The sequence below is a fragment of the Nesoenas mayeri genome, assembly GCF_963082525.1.
Source record: "Nesoenas mayeri genome assembly, chromosome: 25".
In the NCBI taxonomy this organism is placed as follows: domain Eukaryota; kingdom Metazoa; phylum Chordata; class Aves; order Columbiformes; family Columbidae; genus Nesoenas; species Nesoenas mayeri.
The window spans coordinates 2,429,145-2,455,792 of record NC_137549.1 but is presented as its reverse complement, the minus strand read 5'-3'; the positions used below and the strand labels follow the sequence as shown (position 1 = coordinate 2,455,792).

The window sequence follows — 26,648 nt, the reverse complement described above, 5'->3', positions numbered from 1 at the left end:
ACACGCAGCTTCTTGAGGCTACGGCAGCACAAGCTGTTGCTTTAGCCTTCAGGAATTTAGTTTATTATAGATTAAAAGTGAAATTATCTGTTTTTCTGGTTGTAGCAGAATTAAAACCCTAAATAAATCGGTTCTTGGAAACAAGTCAGTACCTTTGCATGGTGCTTTTGCTCAACTGGTACCCAGCCGTGCTGCGAGCATCACCATGGAGCCTTGGGCTGAAACCTACAGATGAAGCCAGTGGGTTTTTCAGGCTCTGCTTTGAATGAATCATTCTTAAATATATACATATATATATATATATATATCTTCAGGAATGAGACTCAGAACTACACCAAGAGCCACAGATGATCCATGTTGCTTCCAAGGCTGCTACTTGAGTCTCCTATTACTAGAGACTTCCAAGGATGCTTGTAAACATGTCAAATACTATGCCTGCTTTAAATGGAGAAATGGAACAGAAATTCAGCAGCACTCACGTCTCCAGTACGTCTGGTGCCTGGAGACTTCATCTTAACAGGCCTTGTGATGGAGCAGGAGTGCATTTTCTCCTTGGAAAGGTTAAGTTCTTTGCTGTCACGCTAATTATTCTCGGTAGGTCAGTCACAAGCCCCTCACCTGGCTGCAAACTCGCAGCCTGCCCAGCCAGGAGCCTCTTTGAAAAGTGTAACTTTTAACATCTCTCAGCAAAGCAAAGCGCTCTGTTTGTCTTGGCAGGGAAGACCTGTGTATACACAGCTGGAGAGCTTGTTTTGTCTCTTAGTACAAGTCTGGACTGAACCAAATCTCTAAAGGCTTTGTAAAAATGCTCTCTTTATTTAAAGAATTTTATACATTACAAGATGTCTCCAAAGTCTGCCCCTGCTCAGACCCCTGGCTCTCCCACCCCCTCCTCTACAGAGGACACTTGGATTTTTCAGTCCCTTCTGCATCCAGAAGTTTCTTTAAGAACCTTCCAGCTTTCTTTCCAACCACAGCCAATGCCTGTATCGATTCATGAACCTCAATCCTTCAGATACCCGTGAGCGAGAAAAAAAACCCCAAAGCAGCTCTACAGACACAGTTCTGGAGTTTGGGTTTAGGAGAAGGAATCTCATAGAGTTTTCGAAAGAGAAAGGCTGTTATCATCACACCTTTCCAAAACTACAGCAATTAATATCTGCGTGTGCATGTGTGTGTGCCCACATAGGTTCATGTGTTAGAAGACAGAGAAAAGGATTAAAGAATATATATAACCGCAATGCTCCACTGATATCTGTGTTTGCAGGAGAGCACAAAGAAGGAGACTGCAACAACAAAAGGTTATTTCAGTAAATGCATGTGGAGGCTTTTAAAGAGCTTTCCCTTCTCTGCGTCCAATAAATGCGAAGCTCAAACCACAGCAGAGGCCTTTTATGGGGCACCTGCACCATTAGGTTCAAGTAGATAGTTTTGCAACCCGGGGAACGTTGCACAAGTCTGTGGGGTTGTAGTATTTCTGCTGGCCGCTGTTCAACAGGGCTGACTGATGCCTGGGTACCGGAAACCAACTGGTGTTTCTATCTTACCCTCTAAACCACGTTGCCAAGAATCCCAAGGAAAGGAAAAAAAAGTAAAGGCAAGAACTGTCCAATTCTTGGATATGGAGTTAAAAAGAATTAGTCCGATCTCAGGAAAGCAAGAGGCTAGAAAAGCAGGATATGTCCAGGGTGCTTTGATCTTAATCCTGGGAGTTTGCATGTTGGCTTCGCGTTTCGGTTTCATTTCTGCTCGGTGCCACTCTGACTCTTGCCAAAACTCATATCGGAGCAGTGCTGTGAGATGTCTATTGAAGCCAACAGGAAAGGGAGAAATGTCGTGTCTCAGCCAAAACCTCAGTGCCCAAATGTAAACCTGATCTACCCACCCGGCACACACTGGCTGGACGAAATACAGCAAAGCCACATGTCCCGAAGAGCCGTACGCTGAGCTGGTGAAAGCTGTGGTTCTTACTGGAGCTGTTCTGATTCAAACTGGATGCGCAGCTGGCATTGAACCGCGTGAGGTTTTCAATCAACCAGAGCTGGCTTATGTTTCCCTTCAAAACACTTCTACTAAAATAAGGTTCTTTCATGGAAAACCTTACGTTCTGGTCATAATTTTTGAGTAAATATAGTACTAAACCATACAAATCATTTTGCAAAGGTCAGAATATTGACTTTTGGGGTTTCAGGTCCACATTCATTTTCAAATTATTGGCTGTTAGCATTGGTGACATCATTAGTTTCAATTTTTGATGGAACATGGTATTGACCTCCTTCGCCCAAATGTAACTGACTCCTGAAGCACACAGGACAGGTCAAATTCAGGCAATATACTGAGTTGCTGCAGGAATTTGACTTTTAATACACATCCTTAAATACACAAGTCCTGCCGGTGATAACATCATGAGAACGTGTTCCTTACCTCGCTCGCACTGCGGACCGGTGAACCCATAGACGCAAGCACAGCGGTTGGGCCCAATGCATCGCCCCCCGTTCTGACAGCCGTTCTCACACACAGCTGCGTTGGAACAGAAAGAGGAATCAGTGACTTCTGCTGGGAGTGAAACCACAAGGTGAGACGTGCGGTGCTGGCGGGACTTGGAACGTCATCTACTTCGTGTTGCTCACCCATCAGGAGGCTCCTCCACACAGCGAACATACAGAGAAAAGGCTGATATTTTTGTTCCTGGAAAATTACTTCCTGTTTATGAATGAAGCCATTTATAAAAAGGCCATAAACTCTTATTTCACTTGAGAGGATTTCCTGCGCTCTGGAATCTCAGTTCATTCGGGTCAGCTTTGGGATTTAAATGTCAAGGTCAAGATGAACTAATACAAATGAGAAACTGCATAAAGGCAAATGCTTAACGAATGACAACAGTGAAACGTGAGGAGAGGAGACTACTCAGCCATTTAATCCCACATACCCAAAGCAAAGAAGAACAGTTTGATCAACACACAAGTATTCATTGACTTAAAATTAGACCCGCTGGAGACTTAGTTGAAAACCTGCAGTCAACAGTCTAGGACTGAAGTCAAAGGAGTAGGTTGCTAATTAGGTTCTGTGCTGAGGCTGAGCTAATTGAACGGGATGCAGCAACACTTCTGCATGGGACGTGAGCGGTTGCTGGTTGTCACAGGTGCCACTGACCTACTAAAGTGGGGATTGGACTGGATGATCTTTCGAGGTCAATTCCAATCCCTGACACTCTGTGATTCTGTAAATCTCAGCAGCTGTAATGACTAATGAGAGGAGTCCTGTTACGACATTACTGAAGTTCCTATGCAGAGCTTCACTCTCTGAGCTCCTCAGTTGCCAACACTGATGCACTGAATAACAGAACCATTTGGGTTGGAAAAGAACCTCAAGATCATCGAGTCCAATCATTACCCCAAACCTGGCACTGCCTCATGTCCCTGAGAACCTCGTCTCATCTCATTAGAGAAAATGGCCTGAGATGCCAGACTAAAGCTGCGCTTCACAGTGACCTTTTTCTCATCCCTCAGCACCCCACAATCCCTGGGGATTGTTCCAAATATACAGGTATCCCATAATCACAGCACAGCCAGGTCAGAGTCCCCAGGCTTGACAAGAGGCCAAGAACACATGCATGGGACTGGCATGTCCTTCAGAGGAGCATCATAGAATCATTTTGGTTGGAAAAGCTCCTCAAGACCATGGAGTCCAACCATTATCCCACCCCTGGCATTACCCCATGTCCTGAGAACCTCATGTCCGTCTGTCCAGCCCTCCAGGATGGTGACTCCAGCACTGCCCTGGGCAGCCTGTTCCAATGCCCCACAGCCCTTTGGGGAAGAAATTGTTCCCACATCCAACCTCAACCTCCCCTGGTGCAACTTGAGGTCGTTTCCTCTGCTCCTGGCGCTTGTTCCTGGGGAGCAGAGCCCGACCCCCCTGGCTCCAAGCTCCTTTCAGGCAGTTCAGAGATCAGAAGGTCTCCCCTCAGCCCCTGTTCTCCAGCTGAACCCCCAGGTCCCTCAGCTGCTTCCATCAGACTTAATAATGACATAATAAAGATAAGAAGAATATAATCTCATTAAATGTCTACAGCAATCTTATCTGACACCTCAGCCCTCAACCAGGCAGGTGCTGCTGCATTTCTCAGCCTTCAAAGGCTACACCCGACTCTCTATTGTTCCCCACCCTCTCAGCGCTGTCCTGCCAATGTCTGAACCATTCCAAAAACTCTACTGAGGATATTAATAGGTGGAGCTGGTAGCAGCACATAATTAAGGTTGCCTAGCGCATTCCACTATAAGCCCTGGTTTACTTTTACTTATAATTTTCCCAAGCTTTAGCTGTTCAGAATGAAATTTTCCATATGGTGCGTCTGCCTTTAGTTGAACGTTTTGGAAAGTTTCAGCAAAAATGAATCTGTCAGAGCTGAGGATAAGTTTAGGGGAAATATGGTGTTTCGCCCATCTTTAAATAAATTCTCATAGACTTCATGGAGAAGTTCAGTGATTCTGACTCTGATACAGGGATTTGCCTGGAAAGTTCTGTTTGATCCGAGATTTTTTCAAAACCATTGCTAATTAGACACTTATTAACGATGATGCCTAAACTGTCTGGTTAATTCTGCAATGTGCATAAGCAAAGATTTTAAATTGCCAAATACCTTTCATGGGAAACTAGGAGAGAGAAATTCAATTTCTCTCTATGAAATGCTTTGACAAAACAGAAAACCAAGTCATAAAACATTGTAAAATTACTTTTGACAACTATACTGAGGTTTCCCTATAGAAAGTCAGCATCGTCAAATAAACATCTAAAAAATGACACCCCCCTCCCCAAAATAACCTCTCTAGTCCCGAGAACCTGAACCCAGCCTTAACCAGAGCAGTTTTTGTAGGTACTTACGCTGCCCACAGTACGTTCCAGTGTAGCCCTTCTGGCAGAGACACGACTCCTCGTTGCAGCTTCCGCCGTTCATGCACCTCACGTTGCAGGTTTGAACTGTGGAGAATCACAGAATCCCATAATGTCAGGGGTTGAAGGGCCCTGGAAAGCCCATCCAGTGCAATCCCCCCATGGAGCAGGAACACCCAGATGAGGTTACACAGGAAGGTGTCCAGGCGGGTTGGAATGTCTGCACAGAAGGAGACTCCACAACCCCCCTGGGCAGCCTGGGCCAGGCTCTGCCACCCTCACCCCCAACAAGTTGCTTCTCATGTTTAAGTGGAACCTCCTGTGTTCCAGTTTGCACCCATTGCCCCTTGTCCTGTCCCTGGCTGTCACCAGCAGAGCCTGGCTCCATCCTCCTGACACTGCCCCTTTCCATATTGATCCCCAGGAAAGAGTCCCCCCTCAGTGTCCTCTTGTCCAGCTCCAGAGCCCCAGCTCCCTCAGCCTTTCCTCACACGGGAGATGCTCCACTCCCTGCAGCATCTTGGTGGCTGCGCTGGACTCTCTGCAGCAGTTCCCTGTCCTGCTGGAACTGAGGGGCCACAACTGGACACAAGATTCCAGGTGTGGTCTCCCCAGGGCAGAGCAGAGGGGCAGGAGAACCTCTCTGACCTACTGACCACCCCCTTCTAACCCACCCCAGGTCCCATTGGCTTCCTGGCCACAAGGGCCCAGTGCTGGCTCATGGTCACCCTGCTGTCCCCAGGACCCCCAGCTCCCTTTCTCCTACGCTGCTCTCTAATAGGTCATTCCCCAACTTACACTGAACCTGGGGTTGTTCCTGCCCACATTCAAGACTCTACACTTGCCCTTGTTCTATTTCATTACATTTTCCCTGCCCAGCTCTCCAGCCTGTCCAGGTCTCTGATGGCAGCACAGCTTCCAGTGTCACCACTGCTCCCAGCTCGGTCTCACCAGCAAACTTGCTGGAAAGAAGAATTCTTCTCTTTTTAAGAAGAGCAGGGAAATATTACATGAGGATGCAACGAGTTGGCTGCGAGAGGAGACGAACACCTCCCGTGTAACACGTGTTCGAATTACCATGGTTCTCTTGTGGCAAAAAGTTTTTAGAGGATACAGTTTCTTTGGTGGAGGAAAATCATCAACTTTTAAGACACTTCTTTTCCTTTTACAACTATTATGTGGCCTTATTTGCGAGATTTAATACAAGAGAGCTTCTTTAAGAAATCTGAACAGAAAAGCACGCATCATCTATTCTCACTCCATTAGAGTTCAGCTTATCACACTAGATTACGACACACTGAATGTCACTAACGCACTGTAGGAAAACAATAGCAATAAATAAGAGCAGGGACATTTTATACTGATGTAGACACAAAGCCAGTGTTTGCTTTAACTGTTGCATCACTACTTAGTGTTTAAGGAACGTGGTATTAAAGCAGAAGAGCCCAGAATGCGACATCTACTAAACACTGGGTTACAAACACAGGTCAAACAGCTTGAATTCTTGACCAAAGGGCCTGGAATGATGCGGTTTTCCTTTGTAAGAGGTGACGATTCCAACTGCAAGTGCCTGAGGTTGTAGCGGGTTCTGTGAAAGCTGTTTCCTTCAGCATGTACACCATGGTTCGTGTCTGCCAGGGGTAGGAGGAGCGTGACTTGGCGGCTGGAAGAAGATGGGGCTGGATGGGAGTGGATGCTCAGCTGTGCCTCATGTCTCCTCCGCAAAGTTCCAAGCAGGGAAGAGCGAGGTGTCTGTCCAAAAGGCAGCAGGACTCACAAGTGTCCGATAGGGACAATTAATTGGTTGACGCCTTGTTCATAGGAAGCCCGAAAGGAAGCGGGAAGTCGCTGTGTTCAGAACGCTCGGCACATGTGCTGTACATTTAATCCATGGTGTGGTTTGAATTAGTCGTGATGTCTACTATCCTTCCTACGGCTCTACGGCCAGAGATCAGGCCAAATTTAGATGAAAGCTTAATCATTAAGGAAACTAAGCTTGAGGCTTCAAAGCATTGCCCGGATTGTCAGACGGGAGAGCGGCCTCTCTGGGAAAAGGCGCCGTTTCCAGCACACGCTCACCCCTCACTACAATTAATCAGCCCTGGGAAAGCAATTACACACAGCAAAGCCGGGAGGGCTGCCCAGAGGTAGCGAGGAAGCGTCTGTCTGTCGGAGCTGTCCGTCTGTCGGAGCTCTTCCCGCCGCAGCATCCCGAGCCTCGCGTGCGAAGCATTCACCGAGGGGTAATGTTTAGCAAAGCTGAGAAAATTGGGGAGTTTTCAGGGTCTGGACACAAGAAGAGCCCTGATGCTCATCCAGAAACTTTCCAACTAATTAGCAAAGAGTATCCCTAGACCTACAGAGAGTAAGTCCCACCTCTTCTGTTACAGTCCCAAAAGCCCTGAGGTCCCATCACTGTCTGACTTATCTCCGAGTCTCCCACTGTCAGAACCCCCTGCAGATTTGGAGCGCAGGAGAACATCTTTCAACCAAGAATTTAAAGGCCTGTTACACTTTGTTGGGTTTTTGCAGGGTAGCAGAGACCAAAGTTCCAGGAAGAAGAGAACGACAGCTCGCCCTAGTTCACTTTTCCCGTGATTGGGCTGGATTGGATTAGTTCTACAATTTGTTTTAAAGGATCAGTGGCTGCAGCTGTTCTGCCATCAGTCGTGGTGTTCGCAGGCAGGTTTTCTGTCTGCTTACTGCCTGCTACTATCTAAACAGTCACTTGCAAATTACTCCTAAAATATCTTTACTCCCCAAAGTAGGAAACCAAGCTTTTTGTTATGACAGAGAGAGGCAGAGTGGCTTTTATTGCCTGTGGAATGCACAATTTGTCTGCTTTACCTCCCCTGAAGCGTTCATGATAAATGCAGATCCAAACATCCCCACAATGAATGCCAGATTTGAGGAAGCCCCTGCAGAGGAACGGACCCCCCCCCTCCTCGAACACACGCTGAAATCCACTCCAGGCTCAGGGGAACGCCAGGTCTGCGCCCAAATGTATATACAGCTTACAGCATTCCTTACATTCCTCCGTGATTGCAAACATATGGACCCTCGCTCCAGAAACCTTTGTGTCTCCAGCACCTTCCTCCCAGCAAAGCGAAGCGCGGGGAAGGTTTGCGGAGCAGCGCTCGCTGGGGACATCGGCGGGGCCGGAGCACGACGTGGCACTTTGGAAACAGATTCTGGGAATTTCCTTCTCGGAGTCACACCCCGAATGTGGTTTTGAGGTTTGGTAGGGGGGGGGCTGTGCTGATTCTCTGGCTTTCAATCAGATGCCTGCAAGTCACTTTATTAACAATAGCTTGCCTACAGATGGGCAACAATGGAAAATTTGTGGGTTGTCTCTAGCAATGGCCATTGGAGACCTTGAAAGGTTCCACAGAATTCCATCAAGAAGAGGAGGCTCAGAGCTGAGCTCAGCACTCTCCAGAACTACCTGAAGGGCAGTTGTAGCCAGGTGGGGATTGGGCTCTTCTCCCAGGCATCAGCAATAGGACAAGGGGCCATGGGCTTCAACTCTGCCAGGGGAAATTGAGGCTGGAGATGAGAAAGCAATTCTGTGCAGAGAGAGTGGTCAGGCATTGGAATGGCTGCCCAGGGAGGTGCTGGACTCACCAGCCCTGGAGGTTTTGAAACTGAGATTGGCCATGGCACTTAGTGCCATGATCTAGTCAATGGGCTGGAGTTGGACCAAGGCTTGGACTGGATGAGCTCTGAGGTCTTTCCCAACCCGGTCCATTCTGTGATTCATCATGTCACTGCAGTTTGCTAAAAACGCTGGGAAATTCTCCCTGGCATCCGAATCACAGCCTAAGAACAATGTCATATTTTTTATTTCCATTGGAAAAAGTACTTATTTGGTTAACAAAAGCAGTGACAGATTTAATTCTGCTTCAAAGAACACCCAGGGTTGTATGGACTCTCTGGCAGCAGTTTCGCCATTTGCTGCTGTGAGATGTGCTTTTTGAAAGATTTCTCACACCAAAGTAGCAGAAATTGCAAGGAGGTTGTCAGTTTTCTCCAGGTATCAGGAGCAGTGAAGACCCTTAGTAAAAGCATCCCAAGAAATGCAAGATTTTATGACTACTGCCCAATTCAGATGAGAACCTGGCTGGCAAAACACAAAGTATTTCAGAGATGCAAAGAGAGACGTTTCCTTTTGTTGCGACTGGGCATTTTTTAAGTGAGTACGTAACCACTCCAGAGAGAGGAGAATCACCAGCAACGTCCTCTTACCTCCAGCTGAGCCACAGTTGGGAGACAGTTGTCCATTGGAGCACGTACACATGTTCGGCCGTGAACAAAACCCATCGCCACAAGAATTCCTGCAAATTGCTGGAGGAGGAAAAGGACACAGTGATTAGCACAACGTGCTGTGAATTTGCTCACAGATGTGGTTTTGGCTGCCGAAAGGGTGTGAATTTGTCTCTTTTAAGAAAAATAACCTGGGAAGGAAGCTGGGACGCTTATTGAGGACACTGGTGTGGGCAGCACCACAACGGGGAGGACAGACTGGGGAGAGATTTTTAAGCAGGGCCTGTGGCGATAGGACAAGGGGTGATGGTTTTAAACTAAAGGAGGGAGATTCGGGCTGGACATGAGGAAGGAATTGTTGCCCTGAGGGTGGTGAGAGCCTGGCCCAGGTTGGCCAGAGAGGTGGTGGATGAACCATCCCTGGAGACATCTCAGGCCAGGCTGGACGGGGCTCTGAGCAACCTGAACTGGTGAAGATGTCCCTGTCATGGCAGGAGGGGAACTGGGGGAGCTTTAAGGTCCCTTCAACTCAAACCATCCTGTGATTCCATGGTTCACAGAGAATTCCTAGACACACACTCCTTTTATCACAGACTGTGTCTGGTCCTGCAACCACTTTGCTTTTCAGCAGCAGAGGGTGGGGGAGTCACATTTCCCTACTTTTGCCTGCTAGAAAAGCTTCTCAACAGAGACAAGTGACATCGACACTGAGCCAGGTTGTTCTTTTCCTTCAAATCTTGGTGCTTTCACAAAGCATTTTGCAGTCCATGCTCTGGCATGGAGGAAACCGGCTGTTACTGTTGAATGAGGGTTGAGCCAGAGATGCACCAGCAGGATGCCTTCACATCCCTCCCCATCCTTTCTTGCTTGGAACCCCTGCTAATCTCTTCCCCTTCCTGTGCCATGGGAGCCAAGAGCATAGCTGGCAGTCCTGTCCCACCTGTGTAAGCACAGATTTTATTAGAGCCCCACACAAATATCTCGTCTCTGTGTGTTTTATAAATACAATTACAACCCGCGGTCCCCCGAGGACCTCCAGCCCAGATGGCATGTTTTACAGTTATGAGAAAAGTCAGCAGACAACCCCGAAATGTCGCTAACCCCGCATGCCACGGAGCGGCGATTTGGCTGCGATTCCCTTAACCCTTCGCTGCAGTTGTGTTGAGCTCAGGCCTCAGTGGAGCATCTGCTCTTTATGGGATGGCGAGAAGGACTTGGTGAGTTTGCTTGTTCTCATGGGGAAATACAGAAGGGCACAGAACTCCCTGTCTTCCCATCACCCCGCCTGAAGTCAGATGCATTTAAATTTGAGTTATCGCACCTCTTTGTTGCCTTTTAACAAGTAGAACGGCATATTCTGGCGCCGGTTACTCATTGTGTGTAAGGATGCATCAACTGGCCCCATCACTCAGAACACAATAGACACCATTTCCTTTGAGAGGAGAATATTTGCAGCTCTGGGCGTGGTTTGGTGTATTTGAGGTCCTAGACAGCTCTATATTAGGAAACATGAGGCATTTCTCTCTAAGATGGCTGAGTTTTAGACTCTGAACATGGAATAAGTTCTGGAATATGTGATCTGTATGGTGGGGGAGATCCTGCTAGAGGAGCCTATTGTTTTCCTCAATTTGTCAGTTATTTTTAGGAAGATTTAGAAAAGTGCATTCACATACAATTCCAAGTGTGTTTTAATGCAGAAAATTTATTCAGAAAGCTAAAACACTGGGAGATACAAACATCCCATAGTACTGTCTGCTATTCTGTATGTCCAGATTATGCTTAATATCCCCAGAACACTGTGTATTTACTGTGTTTCAGAACAAAGTGTGACCAATGCAGGTACAACTATCCCTATTATCTCTAATTAGAATCTCATTTATCTAAGCCAGCGCTGACTTTCACTTCCCCTGGGAGCATCCACCAAAGGGCAGACTCCTCCATCACCCTATAGCTTTTGCTTATAACCTACAGAAATACAACATATCGCCCCCTTGATGGATTTTATAGGTGTATATCAGCACTTGAGAGTCCAGTAATGCTCTCCGCCAACCAGGAAAGCTACCTGCCAAAACAGAGCTGTGATTTACCTAAATCAGCGTCCTGCTCTGGACGGACACACGAAGAAGAATGCAAATTGCTGCTTGTGGGCACTGTCTCATGATGTGATGTTTGCCATGTCAGCATCCAGCTGCTGTTCTAGCAACTCAATTACTTCACAGTTTCACAGTATCACAGTATCACAGTATGTTTGGGATTGGAAGGGACCTCAAAAGCTCATCCAGTCCAATCCCCCCATGGAGCAGGAACGCCCAGGTGAGGTCGCACAGGAACATGTCCAGGCGGGTTGGAATGTCTGCAGAGAAGGAGACTCCACAACCCCCCTGGGCAGCCTGGGCCAGGCTCTGTCACCCTTACTGAGAAGAAGTTTCTTCTCAAATTTAAGTGGAACCTCTTGTGTTCCAGCTTGATCCCATTACCCCTTGTCCTATCATTGTTTGCCACCGAGAAGAGCCTGGCTCCATCCTCATGGCACTCACCCTTTAGATATTTATAAACATTAATTAATAAGGTCACCCCTCAGTCTCCTCTTCTCCAAACTAAAGAGCCGCAGCTCCTTCAGCCTTTCCCCATAAGGGAGATGCTCAACTCCCTTAATCATCTTTGTTGCCCTGCGCTGAACCCTCTCCAGCAGTTCCCTGTCCTGCTGGAACTGAGGGGCCACAGCTGGACACAAGATTCCAGGTGTGGTCTCACCAGGGTGGAGTAGAGGGGAAGGAGAACCTCTCTCGATCTACTAACCACCCCCCTTGTAATACACCCCAGGATGCCATTAGGGCCCAGTGCTGGCTCATGTTCACCCTGCTGTCCACCAGGACCCCCAGGTCCCTTTCCCCTACACTGCTCTCTAATATGTAATTTCCCAACCTATACTGGAACCTGGGGTTGTTCCTGCCCAGATGCAGGACTCTACACTTGCCCTTGCTCAATTTCATCAGGTTATTCCCCGCCCAACTCTCCAGCCTGTCCAGGTCCCGCAGATACTCACGGACGATGCACTGGTTCCCTCCGGGCAGCGTTTTCCAGCCGGGGCAGCAGTAGGAGTGGAACCTCGAACCACAGACATTGGGGCTGAAAACCAAAAAGAGTTTTTCCTTATGTCTCCGTGCAGCGCCATTGGATAAATTCAGCATGTATCACCGCGCTAGGAGAGCAGCTGAACGGCCTCTCGTGGGACGTTTCTCTGCCAAACTCCTTTCCATTTGAACAAGACAGGTTTCATTCCCACCAAAAGGAGCCACCATAAAGTATTTTAATAACCGACTTCTGAGCTCCCCGTGCATCTTACGGTGACTTTCTGAGGACCATACGGAGGGGTGAGGAACGGCGGCACAGCCAGGTCCACCCTGACATTTGTTGGATGGTTTAACTAACATCACGTAGCAAATACAACAGGAAACCCAACCCGAGCAAAACCCTCAGCAGGGCACTTACACCACGTCGTGCCATGCTATGCATCCATACCCGAACTAACAGACTTCCCGAGAGAAATTCCCAACAGAAAACATGAAAACCACAAACCTTTGTAATGTTCATACTCTTGTGATGCTGTCAAGCATGGAGCCATGAGAACGCAGCCCCTTGCAGAGATGCTGGGGCTCTAAGGCGGGATCAGACAGATGGGGGAAGGCGGCAGAGAGGTGAAGTGCAGACAGTTTAGACCCCGCCTGGGCCCTGGCCAGCAAATTAAGTTAATTTTCCAAGGAGCACTCTCTTTATTTCCCTGTTATTCTGCTGCCAGAAAGGAACGTGCATAACACGGGTACTGTCTCAGCTTCCCTCCGTTCCTTCACAACAACACCCCAACCATTGCCCGTGGCGCTGCAGAAACTGCTTTAACCACCAGGTTTTCCCTCATTTTCCCCAAGCGCACGAAGACCCATGTAAAACTGTGGCATTCGTCTTTCCGTCCGACCTGCTTTTGCCCAGTGCTAAGCGGAAAGTCCTTCACCAGCCCTGCGAACACGAAATCAGGCATTCTGCTAAAATCATTTGGTTCTATGGCTGGAGGCGGAGAGTAAATCTCTATTTTGATTTCCCAAAAGTCTGGGCGGCTGTTGCTTCTTCTGTGCTTAGAAGTTAAATGAGACCTTGAATGCTGAACTGTTTCTGCTGGGATGGTTTAAGGTTCCCTGCAGATGGGGGAACATCTGGGGTTGCAGCTCCTGGCTGCGTTAGGCTGGATAAGATACAGAGCTATCTAGTACTGCCACCGAAATTCAAGTGTAAGTCTCCAGGGAGAAGCAAACACATGCCTGTGCTTGGCATTAATTTGGAAGATAAGTTCAGCCTGAGCAGATGGGGGACCTGTAAAGCTTAGTTTCAGCCAGGCTTCCCAGCACCATGGGTGGGTGACCTTTTGTTGATACAGGACTCTCCATACAATGCACACGGCACCCAGAGAACTCACAACCAGGTACCAAATATTGCAGTTTGGCTTCCACCTGAACCCCTTCTCAACACCTGGATGTGAACAGCAGTGCAGGGCAAGAAGTCATTAACTTCAGTGCACTAATGATCTTCACACCTGGCCTCAGGCTGCTTCAGGCCTTGTTGAAGATTAAAGGATATTATAGAGACATTTTATCAGACAAAAGACTAAGAGGGTTTTTCTTTGTCAAAAATCAGTGGAAGAAGAGGCAACTGGCATTAGTCCCATAGACTAGAACGCAAGTGGAGCTTGAATTAAACTGATAATGAAGTGGGTATTTTAAACTATGGTACCACCTCTTTCTAAAAGACAGACAAGGATTTAATCAAGTTCTGGATTGATCAGGGATCCTGGGAGAGGTCCTGGGCACCCTGTTCCACAGGAGGATAAACTGCAAGATCATAATTGTTCCTCCCAAACCAAACCTTCAAAAACATATGCTAAAAATTAGCAGAGTTGCAAAACAAAACATGGGGGAGAATCTATTTTGAATGGGTTGAAATTAATGGTGTCACAGAATTGACCTAGAGGGAGAATGAAATTAGATTCCAAAGCAAGAGCTCAACGGGGACAATGCTGGTTTGTAAGGAAAAAATAACATCCTTAGCAAAGTTGTGACAAAATGGCTTTTTAAATCAATAGCAGTTATGTTGATGCTGGGAAATACAAGCTGGAAACTGTTCTCATCAGCGAGAAGGTGGAGATAAGAGACACGTCATCTAGTTGTTGAAGAGAAAATAGCAATCACAGCTTGTGATGAAGGGAAATGTGAAAGTCAAGGTTAGACGAAAAATCATTTATATTCAGTAAACTTGCCCACAACATTCTGATTATCAAAATCCACAGATATTTCAGAACTATCGAGAAACTTGAGAACAATCAGTCCTAAATTAAAAATCAATAGGTGTTGGTTTGTTTATAGTCCTGGAGAGACACAGTTGTGCTGCTGAGATGGTGCCAACGTCCTCACGACTCTTCCTTGGGGTGTCAGAGGCACAGAGGTAATCTGACATATTTATGCCAGTCCTTCCTAGCGATGTTTTCTGGCAAGGGACTGTGCTGCTGATCCACCTCCACAGAACCACAGAATGGACCGGGTTGGAAAAGCCCTCAGAGCTCATCCAGTCCAAGCCTTGGTCCAACTCCAGCCCATTGACTAGATCATGGCACTAAGTGCCATGGCCAATCTCAGTTTCAAAACCTCCAGGGCCGGTGAGTCCAGCACCTCCCTGGGCAGCCATTCCAATGCCTGACCACTCTCTCTGCACAGAATTGCTTTCTCATCTCCAGCCTCAATTTCCCCTGGCACAGTTGAAGCCCATGGCCCCTTGTCCTATTGCTGATGCCTGGGAGAAGAGCCCAATCCCCCCCTGGCTACAACTGCCCTTCAGGTAGTTCTAGAGAGTGCTGAGCTCACCTCTGAGCCTCCTCTTCTCCAGACTAAACAAGCCCAGCTCCCTCAGCCTCTCCCCATAGGGCTTGTGTTCAAGTCCCTTCCCCAGTCTTGTTGCTCTTCTCTGGACCCGCTCCAGCACTTCAATCTCTTTCCTGACCTGAGGGGCCCAGAACTGACCACAATACTCCAGGTGTGGCCTCCCCAGTGCAGAGCACAGGGGAAGGATCACTGCCCTTGTCCTGCTGACCACGCTCTTTCGGATACAGAACAGGATATGTCTCATCTCTTAACTTAATCCTGTAGCTGAGGTAGCCAGACCTTGTCCTGCTCATTGTGTGGGTGTTTGAGAAAAAGACCCTGTAACTGTGGTGATTTGAATACTTTAAAAAAGCAGATTTGTGGGGTGTGTCACTATCTACACCAACTGAAACTACACACACGTGTAGCCAAAGAGTAACAACAGGACTCCAGTACTTACTGGAAACTGCTGTCTGAAATGGACTGTGCTGCCCACATGTTAGACTTAGATGATCATTGTAGGTTCCTTCCAGCAGAAATATTCTATTTTATTCTAAATAGCCTTCTTTTTTGCTTTTACAAGGCGGTGAAATGCGTGTTCGTGGGTGCGTAGAGCTCTCCACCTTCAAGGAGGTGGCGTCTCCTCTTAGAAATGATGAGTAAGAACACGGCAAGGAAGAGCATGGTCAAACTCTAGCAAAGCTTTCTTGCCTTTTCCCTCCACATTCCTGCCCTGGGTTTACTAAAGCCGGGCTTAGAGTCAGCATCTATCACCTCAGTAAAGGTACAACTGGAGCCGCTGTCACCGTGACCCAGTCACTTCATATCTTGGCTACTTCCAGGTCCACACATGAGAACCTTGATATTTATTCACAGAGCCAGAGATAAGATATTACAAAGAACAGAAGGACCAAAGTGAAGGCAGTAGTTGGAAACTTCTGACTTAAGACTCCCGTTCCTAAATTTTCCTTGTGTCTTGATTTATATCGTGAAATGGTTGATCTTGGACTTCTGGCCTAGACTGGTTTCTCTTGTTATTGGCAGAAAAAGAATGAAGGCAAATATTGGCATGGCAAAAGATTATCTGGCATAGAAGTTAATAGGTTATAGGGGTTTTGTTTGGAAGTTTTAAGAACTGGATTTGAAGTGTTGTTTTATTACAGAATTTAGGGGGATAAAAAAGAAAGGATGGAAGAGTTGCTAATGCTGCTTTCCAAATGGAAGTGTGAAGCAGTTCTTGGAAATCAGTTGCATTTTTAGTCTTTTTTCAAATGAAAGTCTTCTCTATGTTTCCTTGCTGGGTTTGCCTGGATAGGAACAGCTGGTTTCTCTGCTTTCTCATTTGCAAATTACTTATCAAACTACGCATCGCATGAACATATATAGTCCTGGGGACGTAAGCAGTGAATGTACAGATAGCGTAGCCCTGGACTCATAAAACTGATAAATCACCAAAATAAATACTTGCAGTACTTCTGAGGGATCTTTGAAATCAAGAACGAGGAGGGCACAGATATGCTCCCCTTTAGGCCAGGGATCCAGAAGTCAGCATTGTTTCCAATCTGTTCTCACGCCATGACACAATCCCGAATCCCTCTGGAGGTGCGTTACGAAAACCACTATCGCATTTGGCAATGATTATTGTCCCCTGGTGATCTCCACCGAGGCCAAGGACGGGCGATTGCTGTGGTCGTGTTCCCCGGTTATTGCGAGAGATGATCCCAGCACAGAATGGGGCTGAGATCAAAACCAAAACTAATCGTGAGCCATAGGAAAAATTTCCAGCTTGGATGGAGAGGTAGGATCATCATTCCTGGAAAAGCCATGTGCTTAAGTCATACAAGACCAGAGAATGTAGTGATGATATTCATGTACATTCTTTTGATTTGACGCTTTGCACAGGCCTGAATTTCATGATAAGGGGAGGGCTGCAGGGGGAGCAAATAATCTATAAAGAAACCTCTGTCTTTCACTAAAACATCTCTTCTGTGGATAGCAGGCAGCCCTCCTTCTTGCAGTATAAATCAGGAATCTTCATTAGCCTGCTGTTAGCTAAATTGCCATTGAGTTGATGAAATTACAGCAAAAGGTAACTGTGAATGGTCTGGGGAAATCTAGAGCAGGATTTGGGACAATGGCCATTCCTAAAGCTGGACTAGCAGAAGTGCTTTGAGAATTGGCCAGATCTGCTGCTGGATGGTTTGATTTCCTCATAAATATTTCTAAGCTGAAACTTGAAGGCAGGAAGAACCTGAAAATAAGGGCCGGGGAGGGTAGTGACTGTAAGTTTCCATTCATCCCATGTAAATTGTTGGAATTGCTGCGCCCCAACCTGGATGTGTTTGTAGAGCAGAAGAGAGATTTTCACGTCGCTGAAGGTACCCAGAGGACAGAAAGAGAGAACTGAGACTGGTCAGGCTTAAGAGAATCTGAAAATTAGGAGATGATGCTCAAGCAGAAGCGGGTGAGCTGCTGGCCGTGCTTCTCCTCATCTGTCCTAGGATGTGGTTTCCTTCTGTTGTGGATTTCTCCTTCTCTGATGAATCCGTCCCACCTATTTTGAGGACCGGTATCATGGATGAAGTCTCTTACCTCTTGCTCATTAGGTTTGTCACTGGGTATAGTGAAGCTGTGGTGCTTCTCATCCTTAAACCACTGGATGTTGATCCCATGTGCTGGTGGGAAAGTTGCTTCTCAGTCTTTTATTATAAAGCACTGGGCTCCAGCCCTACTACGAGCCTGCACGGTTGTACTTTGGCAGGGCAGGAGGGTGGTTTTTACTGAGTGTTTTGTTTGAAACACTTGGAGAAAAAGGAATTTGTGCTTGGTCACTTGCCCGACTTACATCTGGGGCCTGGTAAGAGTGCACGCCGTGCTTCTATTAACAAAGTCTTAGTTTACAGGGTGAAGTGGGATGAATTTCTGAGCGCGCCTACTCTGTAACCATGACTTGTTCTCATCATCCTAAAGAGCACAGAGAAGACCTGCAAGAGATGTAAAGTGCTGGCATCTCTGCCCTTCCTGAAAGACTCAAGCTGGTCCAGAAGATCATTGCTCAGTGCAGCCGGAGCCTCTTAGCTTGGATTCCTTTTCCCGTTGAACAGGGAACATCTTGGAAGGTCGAGCTCAGCAGACAGTCACAGCACCGAGGAAGGAGTTTCAGCTTGTATCAAGGAGGGAAATAAAGAACGACTGTGATAAAGAAGGAAAAGGACCCCCGTGCCCAGCCCAGACACTTCCAGGCAGACACAAAGAAAAGGATGAGCTGGGAGAAGCATATGTGCCGCGGAACATGCACCCAAATGAGCTAATTACAGCGTTACACGCTCAGGGCATCTCAGTCACTGGGCAAAGGGCTCTACTTGGTGAGAAGAGCAGGAAATTGGCCCAAAGTAATGTACTATAATGAATTCTTGCTGAATTACATTGAATCCCCTTGGATGAGGCCAGCGAGAAGGAGAACACGGGGAGTGAGGGAGCGATCTCTGTGCAGAGCATCTCGGAGATCTCCCCCGGCGAGCCACCAGTTTTCATTCACTTCTGTCTTCCTTTAATTTAAGGAATGGAATTACCACTTCTGCAGGCCAGTGGGAACCGAGGGTCACTGATTGCTCATGACAGGGGAGACAAATCCCTCTCCTGCTGTCTGGAAAGCACACGCTACGTGTAGCCAAGGGTTCGTTAGGTGCGGGCTTTGCTGCATGGCACAAGTTCTGCTTACAGGACGCTGCGGTTGTCACACTGATCATAGAATCATTTCAGTTGGAACAGACCCTCAGGATCATTGAGTCCAACCATAACCCAACTCTGACGCTAAACCATGTCCCTGAGAACCTCATCTAGATGCCTCTTAAACCCCTCCAGGGATGGTGACTCCAGCACTGCCGTGGGCAGCCTGTTCCAATGCCCCACAGCCCTTTCCCAATATCCAATCTATACCTCCCATGGCGCAACTTGAGATGATTTCCTGGCTCCCATCACACTTGTGCTCCAGCCCCTCACCAGCTCCGTTCCCTCCTCTTCACCCTCTCTAGTCCCTCAATGTCCTTCATATGACGAGGGGCCCGAAACTGAACACAGGCTTTTGAGATGTGGCCTCCCCAGTGCTAAAATCAGCCCTTAGTGACAGTGCAGGGCTTTGTGAAGGAGGTTTGAAGGGTTCATTCTAGCTAGAGATTCTTTCTCCATGGCCAGAGGAGCGGACAAAGACCTGCATGTGTGCATGTGTATTGAGGGTGTTGCTGTGGGCGAGCAGGAAGCTCAGGGCAACTTGACTTGTAGTTTTTGGCTGACGTCTGAGTCCACAAAGCATCCTCAGCTGGGACTTCACACTCTGCCCTCTCCTACCTTTAACGACTAATGTGATTTTGCTGGGGTCACATTAGGCATCTGACGTTAATTAGCAGGACTGAGTCCTTTTTGGCCACTGCCTCAGCTTATAAGCCTGGTTTCCCAGGCTGCTGTAGCCTCAGCCAGGTGCTGCTTGTGTTATGTCCCCATGGTTTGGGGGGGGGGGGGGGGGGGGAATGGACTGTGTTCCAGTCCTTGCTGGTTCCTCTGGCTCTGTTGTGGATGTGGGAGCAAGGCCATTCGTGTGTTTTCACATTGCGCAGCCGTGGCTCTGCTCTGCTCCAGTGGGGTTTGGTTTCTTGGCATCTCCCCATCCTCTGATGGAGCCACCGCCAGCAGGCAGCGTTTGGTGCCATCAATTGAAATTCAGCCTTACTTTGTCCCTGTTTATCTCTATAATCCTGTTGTTTATTTAAAGTGGACAAAGAAGATGCTGTGGCCAGCATTGCTTTTCCATCTGCCCTACTTTAGTGTCACTCTTTTGGCTGTGTTTACTTTCATTTAAAGTAATTCTCTTTAGCTGTCGAGCTCTTTTCCTACACTGCACAGAAGGTGATGGGAGAAGATCCGCCTCATCCTGGCAGGTCTGTTTTTGCGTCGGCTGAACCGTGGAAGAAGAAGAGGAGGCTCAAAGCTGAGCTCAGCACTCTCTAGAACTACCTGAAGGGCAGTTCTGGCCAGGTGGGGATTGGGCTCTTCTCCCAGGCATCAGCAATAGGACAAGGGGCCATGGGCTTCAACTCTGCCAGGGGAAACTGAGGCTGGAGATGAGAAAGCAATTCTGTGCAGAGAGAGTGGTCAGGCATTGGAATGGCTGCCCAGGGAGGTGCTGGACTCACCGGCCCTGGAGGTTTTGAAACTGAGATTGGCCATGGCACTTAGTGCCATGATCTAGTCAATGGGCTGGAGTTGGACCAGGGGTTGGACTGGATGAGCTCTGAGGCCTTTTCCAACCCAGTCCATTCTGTGATTTTTCACTCTCGCTGCCTCTGAGTAGCACCTTGGTTCTTAGTCTAATGAGGATTTAATTTTCGAGGAAGTTTCCTACAACTTTGAGGTCAAGAAAACAATTTTCTCTAAGGAATTAAAACTGAGCTTTGGCATTTAAAGGACTTCTTTCTGAGATTTGGAGGAAATCAATATCTCTCGCTAAATTTACAGGAGTAGCAGGGATGGAAACACTGCAGAAAAGATTTGCTGATCCCCATGTAGGGCTAATTCCTTCCAACGAAGTCAACTCAAATGTTACGCTTGAACTTGGCAGGTGCAGAATCAGGGCTTGAACCACGAAGCAACAGACAGTGCTGCTTGTGTTTTGGGCACCTGCTGTTTTCAAAAGCACGTGCTTCTGATAAATGTAAAGTGAGAGGGAAGGAAATTACAATTGATCAAAAAAAACCTTTAGTAATTCCTGTACTAAGACGTTTGTGGGACTGCAATGTCAGGGATGGAGTCAGATCACAACGCTCATGCGCTCTTGGTGCACGTCTCAAAGCAAACCGCACAAGTGGTGAAGCTCGTCTCTGCTATGTCCAATCTCCCCATGACATTAACCATCACCCCAGCATCAGCTCCAGTTTAAACTGGTGCCGTGTGGTGCAGAATCAGTTCCAAAGCTTAAGGTGGTGGATGGAGAGTTCATCCACATCCCAGTAGCCCCTCCTGTGCTGGTTTTTTGCAGTCACAATGTGCCTTTCCTCTCCATTCCCCAGCGTCAAGTTGGAAACTAATAAGGTGTCAAAAATCTACAGGAGAGCAACTTGGAAACTCCTTGTATTCCCCACAATTAATTTAGACACCTCTGTCTTTTTGCCTAAGTCAGAGCGATGGAAGAGGTACGGCAAACGCCTTCCCAAACCTCCTCTCTTCATCCATCTTCTCAATTGCAGTGGCCATTTCATAATTAATGGGCTTGACATAATTAGTTGTGTTTAAAGTCAGGCTATAGCTGAGCCTTTATTCTTAGTTGAAAAAACAGGCAGCCATGAACTTACAGGAAATCTTCGTGCCAGCACAGAGCTCAGCTGGCTGCACACTAATCATCTTTTCTTTCCCCTTTGTTAAACACATTCTTGCTCTTGGAAACTGTTTAGTAGTTCATTAAACTAATAATCCCATTCAAATCCTGCCTCATAAATGGATTTGTCAGTGCTGTTCCTTTCAGGAGACGGTCATTTTAAATTGTCTCTACTTTAATGAGTTTAAGGACAGATTAAATCTTGGCTTTGGCTGTGATTTATCACTCCACATTACTTTATTGTTATTTGTAAAAGCACTGGTGAATAACGGGCTTGTTTATTTTGCATTTATTTCATGCTTCGCATTTACTTCATACTTTTCCCTTCATTAACGGAGCCTGGGGTGGGAACAGAGCTCCAAATAAATATGTTTCCAGCACAAAAATATCCAACCTTTCCTCCTGCATTATCAAGAAAACACCTAAAACTGCCCTCACGCTCAGCCCATTTGCTCCAGGCACCAGCAAGAAGAGCTCGTGTTGGTCACGTTGGAGTTACCAGAGAGTGGTTTCTCACTACAGTCTCTATGATATTAAGTTATTGAGCGCATTTCTATTAGTACTAATTGACTACGACTTGACAGCAAATAACTTGCCACCAAAAGAGAGCAGATATTCTGTGCGTTTGGGCTTACTCAAGACTTTCCTGAGAAACCCACAGAAGTTCCTAGTACTAGGAGTAGGAGATACTCAAGAGAAAAGGAAGGAAGGAGCACCAAGTATATTTGGGTGTTCGATTCTTCCAGAGTTGGGAGAAATTTCCCTATAAAGACATCTGGGTCGCACCTCCTTGTGCATTTCTGGTGTGATGCTAATTTCTTGTCCAAATTATGATATAACACAATTTAGAGACGATGGGAATCTATGGTTGCATCCACCCAAGAGAGAAGGAGGCACATTTAAGAAGACAAGGTAGAGCAAAAGCCAGATCTAGATTATTGAGATAGATGGTCGTCCTTGGAGTCCTCTAATCTACCTGGGAGGAAAAGTAGTTCTACAATGGGCAGAACGATCTGCAAATGGCGGGATAGGAGGTACCAGCATCATGTATGAAAGGAAAACTCTTCAAAACTTGTGTTTGGAAAACAAATGATTTCAAGGAATGAATAAGACAGAGCCATGGAGAATCCAGAAGCCCCGAGCAGAAGGTTTCCACAAAGAAGAGGACTCTGCACCACCCTTAGATCTACCCAGCAAATCCTCCAAGTCTCTTTGCTGTTTCCTTCCTTTCGGAACAATATAGAAACTTTTGGACATTCTCAAAGAATCCAGAGTGTTGAGGGCAGCGGTTGGGGTGGTGGCACCAAGGAACCTGCCAGTTCAGGCCCGTGTGATGCAGATAAGCTTTGTTCTATTTTAATTCCAGTTCTATTTAAATTGCTTCCAGGCAAGACTAAGAACCAAAGGCAGTCTCAGAACCAAAGAAATTCTTAGAACCAAAGAAAGCCTCAGAACCAAAGAAAGCTTCAGAACCAAAGCTATTCCAGACAAAAGCTGAACTGAAATCAGTGTATCTCTCTGAAAAAAGAAAGTTGTGGGTCTTTGAAAGCAAGTGCCAAAGCAAATATTTGAAATGGTGCCACGAGCTATTAAAATATACACCACAGTAAACATGTTTGGAGATTTAGATGTGTGTTTAGAGGTGCGGCATTACACAATACATGATTCCACAAATTGCAGTAGTCAAGATAAGCCACCTGCATGCCTACATTGTAAAATAACACCCAATTGAAAAATACAACCTTCCTTTACACTCAAAGTTCCACCAAGAAAACTCACTGTTCATTCATTTCTTTGGTCTGTGAGTAAACCAAACCTTAAATTAGGACTTATCTGATTTTCCCAAACAAACGTACGCAACTCGGTTAAAATTCACAGCAGCAAAGAATCCCAATACCTTAAGGCAGCAAAACTCGGGTCAGGGAAGATGTTGATCCACAGCTGCAACTCGACAGAACGGTTTAAAGCCAGAGCATGAGGATGAGGGACTAGGACTGTTTGGGGGGATCTACAGCAAAAATTCCTGGGTCTGTGGCTGTGCAGGAGATGGATTTCACCGGCTGCCAGACCCATCTCCAGCTGCTGACATCTGTAGCTGCTTTCTAAGCCCAGTAGAACATTACTTAAAATGTCACTCTTCAGTAGGCTCCTCATCTCAAGTGGTTTTCTCTGCTTGTAAAATAGACATTTTAAAAGAGAGAGAGACTGCTGAAGGGCTGGGAATCCTGAAGGAGAGGTTTGGACACAAAACCTTGGGGACCGTGAGGGTCACTTGCCGCAGAGCATGGGAAGCGCCGGGGGCAGGAGCTCCAGCCACGCTGAGTTTTGCCATCACTTTGCTGCCCAACACGATCCCCACCCTTGAAACAAGACTCCCAAGGGCCAAGGAACAATGATTCTTCAGTCGACTTAAATTACAGTCGCACAGACTTCCTTAAACAGACCTTGCACGTAGCCCAGTGGGGATTTCTTTCTCTTTTCCTACAGCAATTGCTGCAGAAGAGAAAAGGGAGGGAGCAGTGTGGTCCTCAGCTCTGCAGGGGACTGGGAGCCAGACACTTCAGGTCTGATCCTGATCCTGCCCCAAACTTACTGTGTGGCCGCTGAGAACTTACACAACCGATAATTTGGCATTGCTTTGCTTACATGTTGGGCCACGTATCACAGTATGTTCTGGATTGGAAGGGACCTCAAAAGATCATCTAGTCCAATCCCCCTGCTGGAGCAGGAACACCTAAGTGAGGTTGCACAGGAACATGTCCAGGTGGGTCTTGAATGTCTCCAGAGAAGGAGACTCCACAACCCCCTGGGCAGCCTGTTCCAGGCTCTGTCACCCTTACTGAGAAGAAGTTTTTTCTCAAATTTAAGTGGAACCTCTTGTGTTCCAGCTTGATCCCATTGCCCCTTGTCCTATCATTGTTTGCCAACGAGAAGAGCCTGGCTCCATCCTCATGGCACTCACCTTTTATATATTTATAAACATTAATAAGGTCACCCCTCAGTCTCCTCTTCTCCAAACTAAAGAGACCCAGCTCCCTCAGCCTTTCCTCATAAGGGAGGTGCTCCACTCCCTTAATCATCTTGGTTGCCCCACGCGGGACCCTCTCCAGCAGTTCCTTGTCCTTCTTGAACTGAGGCTTTAAAGTGGAGAACGGTTTTCAGAAGTGATTTCTAACTTGGGAATCTGGGATTGCACTTGGGATTTGGATCCTTCAGACAAACCAAGAGTCAAAAGGATTTAAGCCATAAATAATTTTTGAAAACAGGATCCGGTCACTTAAGTCACTGAGTGCCATAAGACCACTGGACACCAGTGACCTTCTCTCAGGTCCTGTGGGGAATGGAAACACGCATCGTTTCCTTGCTCTACCCATCCTTTCTCTTCACAGGGCCGCATGAGACAGCACTGGACTAGATGACCTTTCGAGGCCCCTTCCAATCCCCAATATTCTGTGATTATAGGTGCACACGTCAACTCCTTCCAATCTTTTCTATCCCCATTACGAGCACAGTGATCAAACACATGCACCCCTGGGCAGCCAGGATGAACAAGATCTGGTAGGCTGACACCCTATCCTTTCCAAGGAATGGCCTTTATCTCCGTTAGTCATACAGAATTGGGATGTTTTATCTGAGGGATGATGGACTCAAAGAGAGGAACATAGCAAAAGCATTTATGGGTCATGTTGGGGGTGACACAGGGTGTCCCCACCTTGCGAGTGAGCTAATGGCTGCTTTCGGAAGGTCATTTTGAGAAGAGCAAACCCGTGGGACACTCGCTGTCCGTCTTTTCCAAACCCGCCGCGGCGGGAGGGAGCGGCGGTGCAGGTTGGAATCCCAAGCGCGGGCGCCGCCAGCCCCGGGGCCCGGCCCTGGCAGCTCCTCGGCCCAGCTCTGCGCTCCGGCTCCAGCCCAAACGCATCGGCCCGTCTGGGCGGCCTGCGCGGCGCTCCAGCCCATTCACGACGCGTTCCCCAGCAAGCGCCGGAGCGCTCTGGCACGGCCCAGGCTTCGCGCGTGTATCACGTTCTGCTCCGATTCTGCCCACTGAACACAGGAACACTTTCCAAGAACTACAGCCAGGCAGACTTAAAATAACCCAGGATCAACGCCGCGGCCAGGAACCATCTTGAAAGCATGCAAATAGAGCCGAGCTCCAGCACGAGCTGCGGGGTTTTCTAGCTGAGCCCTGTCTCCCTCCTCAGGTGGAAAACGCTCACGGGTCCAGCTCTCGCGCTCATTTGTCTATAGAGGAGGCCACAACCATGCTTCACAACAAAGGCTTTAGTGTGACACCTTTCCTTTAGCAACAATCATCACGTAAAAGCAGCCACCAGAGGCAATAACCTCTCAATAGAGCCCAGAGCACTGACTGGCAGCAGAGAGACAAAGGTGACCCCATGGTCAAAACCTGAGTTGACAGCATCCCTGCTCGCAACAGTGGAAAGCCCATCCGCAGCCAGCACTGCAGGGAAATGCACAGCATCCCCCCCACAAACAGGCAGAGCAGGGATGGCTCTTCCCAGTCCCGGTGGGTGAGCTCTAAGGTGCTGCGATCCCCTGTACAAAGCAGCAGAGCTCAACACACAGCTCCCACTCTGCTTGCTTGTCCCCCTGTGGCATGAGCTTTCCTCCTACTGCAAAGCAGACTCCTTCCTGAGCTCGAGGAAAGGATAGAAAACACATTTCTGCAAGCATGACTCTGTGCTATGATAATAAACCGAGTTCTGCTTTGTAACGTAGAAAAGAACATTAAACTCACCCTCGTAAACTGTCTTGGCCTCTTCTTCTCACTCTGTTTGCTGGCGGTCTTTCCTCGTAGCCTGCAAATCTGTCGGTATGCAAGTCCCCTTCATATTGACCCTGGGCTCGTTCCACATACATAACCGCTGTACATCCCAGCATGAACCTGGCCAGCCACAACACCCCCATGATGGCGCGGAGTCCTCGATTGCCCTGGCTGCCCCGAAAGCTTCTTCCAGCTGGAGGGTCCCCGCTACCTTGGTGGAGGATGGTTTTTGGCAGCAGCCTCTAAGTGCCGAGGTGCCGTCCTGCCGTTCCCTTCCTAGAAGTAAACAGAGAAAAGAGAAAGAGAGAGATTTAAGTGTTCTGAAGGGTTTTTGCTGTTTTAAAATCACCCCAGACAGCGCCTCCCTGGAGTTAATACAATGGGGTCCTACAGACACACTGAGTTTGGCTCCTCGTACTTGCAGCCAACATGC

At 47.5% G+C, this 26,648-nt stretch overlaps 1 protein-coding gene across 1 annotated transcript in view; it reads right to left on the bottom strand.

Annotated features, from left to right (window-relative positions):
- The window catches only part of FBN3 (fibrillin 3), a gene marked incomplete at both ends in the record, with an annotated part of 91,054 nt that extends 64,696 nt beyond the window's left edge, over positions 1 to 26,358 (bottom strand). The window contains 5 exons of the mRNA XM_080359247.1: positions 2,425 to 2,520; positions 4,885 to 4,980; positions 9,139 to 9,237; positions 12,203 to 12,285; positions 26,189 to 26,358. Of these exons, the coding sequence (XP_080215373.1) occupies positions 2,425 to 2,520; positions 4,885 to 4,980; positions 9,139 to 9,237; positions 12,203 to 12,285; positions 26,189 to 26,358 (544 nt within the window). The remainder of the gene's footprint in view (positions 1 to 2,424; positions 2,521 to 4,884; positions 4,981 to 9,138; positions 9,238 to 12,202; positions 12,286 to 26,188) is intronic.
- Positions 26,359 to 26,648: the final 290 nt, after the last annotated feature.